This window comes from Oratosquilla oratoria, chromosome 14 (assembly GCF_046742065.1).
Source record: "Oratosquilla oratoria isolate Oo_2021 chromosome 14, ASM4674206v1, whole genome shotgun sequence".
NCBI classification, from domain to species: Eukaryota; Metazoa; Arthropoda; class Malacostraca; order Stomatopoda; family Squillidae; genus Oratosquilla; species Oratosquilla oratoria.
The window spans coordinates 40,150,351-40,157,850 of NC_134790.1; the positions used below are offsets into that span (position 1 = coordinate 40,150,351).

The 7,500-nt window shown below is 43.0% G+C and overlaps 1 protein-coding gene across 1 annotated transcript in view; it reads right to left on the reverse strand.

Moving 5' to 3' along the window:
• The window catches only part of LOC143032543 ((3R)-3-hydroxyacyl-CoA dehydrogenase-like), a 22,316-nt gene that overhangs the window by 7,360 nt on the left and 7,456 nt on the right, over positions 1–7,500 (reverse strand). The window contains exons 2-3 of the mRNA XM_076197412.1: positions 6,850–6,966; positions 4,313–4,506 (exon numbers count right to left, since the gene is read on the reverse strand). Coding sequence (XP_076053527.1) covers positions 4,313–4,506; positions 6,850–6,966 — 311 coding nt within the window. The remainder of the gene's footprint in view (positions 1–4,312; positions 4,507–6,849; positions 6,967–7,500) is intronic.

Sequence of the window (7,500 nt, forward strand, 5' to 3'; positions counted from 1 at the left end):
CGCTTACCATGCGGCCCACCACCGTATGTGTTGCAAGAAATGCCTGTATATTGACTGTGAATTATTCATTATATGCATGCACTAGCTACTCGACTTCAGATCCTGGGAATAGCAACGGACCACTTATTATGTGATATGACCCGCGGTCAGTTTGGCTTGACCTGAGAAATCAACTGCCGAAACATCTGCATCTCAGACCGGCGCATTCGGCCATATAATGTTACCATACGACAACAGTTAACGTAATTCATCACGTCTTACATTTAGATATGTATAAAGAGTTCAAATGAATAGTGAGTGTCTATAGTCAGTTCCATAATGTAAATATGTGTAAATAGACAGACAGATGTTTAGAATTGTAAATGGTAAAATTTTGTTGGCAAAATCCACCATTTTATTCGTCACGTCCTTTGGTGGAGAGCACCATAACCAGCATAGGCACAGCAGTGGTCAGACGTCGCTCCTAGCTCCAGCTCTCACATTCACTGCCCATCGCTCTTTACAGGGCGGTCGTGGCAGAGGAGATTTTTCTCTCCTCTGCTGCTGACCGGTCCGGCATATGCCTGACCTCTTCGTTGACGCTGACAAGCGGGCTTACATTTTAGACAAATACACACGTTTCCCGAGTCACGTAATTCTCAGTTTTCAAAGTTGTGATCGGAAGAAAAAAAAAATCTACACTCGCCCGATTGCCCACCGCACAGCCCATCGAATCTACTCTTTTGACTACGCTCCAGTTGTCGCCCATTGCCTTGCTAGAGACCAACCGCCCACCGCTGACTCGTCAGCACCACTCTGCCTCCCTTATGGTTAATCAGCACCGCTCTGCCTCGCTTGGAGTTAATCAGCACAGCTCTGCCTCACTTGGGGTTAATCAGCACTGCTCTGCCTCGCTTGGGAATCAGCACCGCTCTGCCTTGCTTGGGGTTAATCAGTACCGCTCTGCCTTGCTTGGAGTTATTGCGACTTGCTAGGTAAGACCACCCGCTTGCGCGGGATCGGTTTTTGTGGGAGGGGAAGAATGTCTGTAAGAAAATGAAAAGATAGTAGTGTATAAAAGAGGGCTTTTGTCACCAGGCAATTGAGCGAGCGATTAGGGGCGGTTGGTGGTCGTGGCTCAGGAGAAATGGGCAGGGAACTCGGACGGCGGCGCCGGCGGCCGGGATTAGAATCACCAAAAGTTAAGAAAATGGTAGGAGGCGTAGTAGTAGAGAAAGGTGGAAAAACAGAAAAATCCTTAGTGGGAGGTAAACTGAAATGAGATGTAGTATAAGAGAAAGTTAGAAAGGAAGCCCAGCACGTGATCCAAAGACCAAGGTGAATACTCAAGGATATATTAGATTTCATTGTCAGCATGTTTTTTTTTTTTTTTTCCTCAATTATCTTTTCATACAAATTAGTTCATATTCTTATTTAGAAACAGAAGCATATTGGCATTTTCATCACTTAAGCATATATATATATATATATATATATATATATATATATATATATATATATATATATATATATATATATATATATATATATATATATATATATATACATATATGAGTCTTCGTTTGGCGACACGCGGAATTTTTCGATGAAACTTTCACAATTAATATAATTTCGTATGCTGATCACAGAAATAACATTAATTCTATTGAGAAATTAACAAAAATGCCGAAAAAACTGTTTTAATGGTAAAAAATTACCGAGACCTTAGCGGTACATACTTGCTTAATGGTAAAAGTTTAACCGGTAAAATTAGCGGTACACTGGGCCCGTCAGTACCGTCACTCAGTACCACCAAGCCGAGACGTGCTTACCGCTCTCTGAGTGTTATGGTATAGCTTATCGGTTAACGGAGCCTTAACGGTAGCAGAATTTTTGCCGGTAAGCTACCGTCAAGGTTGTTACCGATAAAACCCGTAACTACCGGTAGCTGCCCACCACTACCGTCAATACCGTCACTCAGTACCACCAAGCCGAGACGTGCTTACCGCTCTCCGAGTGTTATGGTAGCTTATCGGTTAACGGAGCCTTAAGGGTAGCAGCATTTTTGCCGGTAAGCTACCGTTAAGGTTGTTACCGATAAAGCTGGTAACTTTACCGGTAGCTGCCCACCACTACTGGTCACGCACGCGTGTCTATGCCGGTTGTGCTACAAGAGGAACGAGACCGGGAGGGAGGTTTCCCCCCCCCCTACTGCAGAACAACCAAGTTTTACAGACCGCAGGGAATATGGTTCTCTACAGTAGAGTTAAGGGAGACATGAATCGTCCGACAGAGCGAGACCTCGGAAGAAGCGAGAATAGCTCGGGTATCGGGAATTTTTAATTCGGAGCTTCGGTGGTACGTCTTTACTTTACGACAGTTGGTTGGGCAATTAATCAGCACCGCTCTGCTTCGCTTGGAGTTTATCAACACCGCTCTGCCTTGCTTGGGCCAATCAGCAACGCTCTGCCTCGTTTTGGGCCACTCAACAACGCTCTGCCTCGCTTGGGGCCAAATTAGCACCGGCCTGCTCCGGTAGGGGCCAATCTCCTTCGGGAGCATGCGCGGAAAGTGAATCCTACTCAATTCTCGTAAGATATTTAATACATACACACACCTATCACGAACATATCCACGTCCCACGCACAAACATCTACATGTACTTTTTCTTCAACTAAAATTCGCTGTCATTCTAATTTTCATACTACATATTCTCATTTCAGTTTACCTCCCACTAAAGATTTTTCTGTTTTTCATCCTTTCTCTGCCACTACGCTTCCTTCCTTTTCGTGTATCCAGATGCAGGCGTCGGCGTCGCCGTTCAAGTTCCCTGCCCATTCCTCCCGGGCCACGATCATCATCGCCCCTCAGTGAGTCGCCCATAAATTGCACTTATTGGCAATAGCCGGCTTTTATAAACTACTATTTTCTTATTTTCTTACAGACATCTCTTCCCTCCCAAACACACCGATCCCGCGCAAGCGGTTGGTCTTCCCTAGGTAGTCCATAGTCCAGTCACGGTGGTGCCACAGTAAAGAGAAGAACCACAAATAGTTTATCTTCAACGCCTCCAACCAATGTAGAATACTATTCTACACATGCGGATAGAGATGGGTGCCATGAATTCATCTTAATCGTATTACCATGCAGATAGACAAAAAAAAAAAAATGCGCACACGTGTACACACCCGCACACGTACACATGCACACGCGTAAACACACACGCACATATACACACACACACATATATACACAGACACACACACTCACACACTCATCTCGCATTGCATGTATAACTATAGATATATATTCCAAATGAATATAATCACATACAAATCCAACAATAGTCACCGTGATTCCAGTCATTTTCAGAATCCTAACGCCAAATACCAAGTAAACAAGTAACGTCATGGTCATGCGCTCATTCATGGAAAAACAATATGATTTTATGTCTCGCAAGACACACATTCAACATTCACATACCTAGTAGAAGACTCAATCAATATATGAGGAATACGAGTATACTACATGTTAAGACACATTTACTAACACTAACTCAATCCCTTAAACTGAACTATCACACACACGTTACGTAAATGAATAATGATATTAAGCCAAACTGACAACCCATCGGTAAAATGTCGAATAGGGAAATATTAGGCTTAGAAGCGGATGGTGACGCCATTCAAGAGGAGGCTTGTTCAAAACGCTGAGAAATAAAGAGAACTATCAAGACGGATTTAGCATCCCTACATTGTAGCAAACAACGGCTACACCCACACACGCACACACACACACACACACACACACACACACACACACACACACACACACACACACACACACACACACACACACACACACACACACACACACACACACACGCACGTACACAAACATACACACACAAACACACATGCACACGCACACACACACACACACAATCACGCACACATGCACACACACACGCACGCACGCACGCACACACACACACACATACACACGCGCACACACACACATACACACAAGCACACACACACATACACATACACATACACACACACACATTCACTGACACACACACACACACACACACACACACACACACACACACATACATACACACACACGCACGCACGCACGCATCCACCCACCCACCCACGCACACACACAAGCACACACACACACGCACACACACACAAGCACACACACAAATTCACACACACACACACACACACACACACACACACACACACACACACACACACACACACACAGATTCTTCTATTTCTGGATCACATTTGCGTAAACGTAGCAAAGTATGGTTGGTCACCTTGAGAAGAACGTTGATCATTTGGTCGAAGCTTTCCTCCTCAAGGTCTGCCAGCGGGACGAAGTTGATGTAGCCAGCGCAGTTGACCATCAGGGAAGGCGGGGCTCCAAAGGCCTTGACGGCGGCGTCGACGCCCTGAGTCACAGACGCCTTTTTGGAGACGTCCATAAGTACCGCCAAGTGGTCGTCGGGGCCTGGATGGATGCAGGTGACAACCTCAAGTGAGCAAAAAAAAAAAAAAAAAAATCATTATTCATTCATTCTACATTTGCCATGCAAGTCTGTACAGATCCTGCCTTGATGCCCTTCAAAGCCCCTGCGATTTGATTACACTGGTCAACAAAGAATTTGCTCCAAGGAAAACACTAGCTGTATCTTATATGTTTTTGCATGCAGAATCTAAAAATAAACCACCCATAGTTTTTGTGTTCCACGGTATGTTACCTTACGTGGGTTACGTGGGATAAATTTCAATCAGGTGGTTGGCAACACTGAGTTTGGCAACATTGCGTGAGATTGTTATACGTTTGGCAGTACTGTATTTGAAGTGTTGGTATGAGGGTGTGTAGTGCGCATTTGTGAGGCAATAAGTTTGTGATATTGTACAGTAGCGTACCCACCATTCACCTTCATAATGCCACAAAACTGTATAAACCACCCAGACAATATTTATTTTGTTTGCGGTGTATTGACATTTAAGTCACAAAGACGGTGGTTCACGCCATTGATTAAAAAGTGTTATGAACATTATTTTGGCTGCAAAGTGGGGGACCAGGATAAAAGCTGTGCCCCTCATGTATGTTGTGTAACCTGTGTCAGGCTTCTTACTGCATGGGCGAAAGGTACATGCCATATACCTTTTGCTATCCCTATGGTTTGGAAAGACCCAAAAGATCATGCTTCAGATTGCTACTTCTACATTACAAATATAAAAGGTATAACATCAACATCCAAGCATATTGTAAAATATCCTAATTTATCATCTGCTATGAGACCAGTACCTCACAGTCAAGACTTTCCTATACCTGACCCTCCAAAACAAATGGAACTAAGTGATAATGAGTCAAGTGAAGAGGTTGTGGAAAAAGAAACAGAAGACATGCACTTTCAGCCAATCTGTTCTTCAAGTGAATCCCATTTATTGAGTCAGGGGGATCTAAATTATCTTGTGCGGGTTTTAAACTTGTCAAAAAACAATCTAAACTTCTTGCTTCTAGATTAAAGGATGATGTGGTGTTTTCCAGTGATGTATATTCTGTTATGGAGGAACTTAACTATAAATATGATAGAAATGAGTGGCGCTTGTTTAATGACTCTTCAAAAAAGAGCCTGAAAGCTGTTTTGCTCCACAATGGAAATAAGTTTCCTTCTTTTCCTCTGGCCCATGCAGCTAACATGAAGAGAACATATGAGAGTACGAAGATTCTATTGGAAAAATTAAGTATAAAGAAGATAAATGGAATATCTGTGGTGACCTTAAGGTTGTGGCACTTTTACTTTGAATGTAGCTGGGTTACATAAATTTTTGTTGCTTTCTCTGTGAGTGGGACAGTCGGGATAAGAAAAATCATTATGAAAAGAATGTGTGGCCAAAACGATCTCTGACCCCAGGAAAGAAGAAGGTTTTCAATCCTCCTCTTGTTTATTCAGAGAAAATTTATCTGCTTCCTTTGCATATTAAGCTAGGGTTGATGACAAATTTTGTTAAAGGTATGGATAGAACTTCCAAGGGATTCACATATTTGAAAAATAAATTTCCTAGAGTAAGTGATGCAAAAATCAAAGAAGGTATTTTTGTTGGACCACAGATTAGGGAGCTGATGAGAGACCAGAATCTTTATGAAAAGCTAAATGATCTTGAAAAAGCTGCATGGCTGTCATTTAAGAAAGTTTGCGCAGTGTTTGGGAAATCACAAAGCAAATAACAATTCTGAAATCGTAAAAGAGCTACTGACATCCTACAAGCCCTTGGGATGTAATATAATCCTAAAACTTCACTTCCTAGACTCTCACTTGGACTTTTTCCCTGCAAATATTGGTGCTGTCAGTGACGAGCACAGTGAGAGGCTTCATCATGACATTCTGAACATGGAAACCCGATATAAAGGGAAGCGGAGCTCTTTAATATTGACTAATTACTGTTGGACACAAAATTATATTTCCTAGAAGCAAAATACACTCGAAAAACATACATTTCCACATTTTAAAGCTAAGTTTCATTGAAACATCAGCCTCATTTATTAGTTACAATGGTTTAAAATTAATATACTATCACAGAAAAAACTACCCCTGATAGAAATATTATGAAAACATATAAGAAATCAGCAGAAAAATGATCAAGTTTACCTCCTTTTGCTCGTGGGACAGGTATTTTAATAAATTTTGTTAACCAGTGTTATCTTTACAGGTACCTGAATGGGGGAGGAGGGAGGAGGTAAGAAAACTAATCTCTCGTTCAATTTCCGGCAGGAAAGCCGCCACAGGCATCTTCATGGCGGCTTCGGTGCAGACTTCCATGGTTCTTCATGACCTCTTACTTTTCAATAGGTTCACCGTCTCCTGAGCGCCGGCCTCGTTCACGTCAGCAACCACGACCCGGACGCCCTCGCGGTCAAGCAGCTGACATACGGACCGTCCGATCCCGCTACCGCCGCCTGTCCAGGAAAAAATAAAACTAAATAAATTAATTCATAAATAAATTAAGCAATTAATAAGTAAACAGAAATAAATAAACACGAATAATTCACTGACGTGTTCGTCCGTGTGTGTGTGTGTGTGTGTGTGTGTGTGTGTGTGTGTGTGTGTGTGTGTGTGTGTGTGTGTGTGTGTGTGTGTGTGTGTGTGTGTGTGTGTGTGTGTGTGTGTGTGTGTGTGTGTGTGTGTGTGTGTGTGTGTGTGTGTGTGCACGCGCGCGCGCGTGTGTGTGTGTGCAAGTGTGTGTGTGTGTGTTTGTGCGTGTGTGTGTGTGTGTGTGTGTGTGTGTGTGTGTGTGTGTGTGTGTGTGTGTGTGTGTGTGTGTGTGTGTGTGTGTGTGTGTGTGTGTGTGTGTGTGTGTGTGTGTGTGTGTGTGTGTGTGTGTGTGTGTGTGTGTGTGTGTGTGTGTGTGTGTGTGTGTGTGTGTGTGTGTGTGTATTTACCTAGTTATATTTACCTAGTTGTATTTTACGGGAAGGGGAGCTATGCTCGTG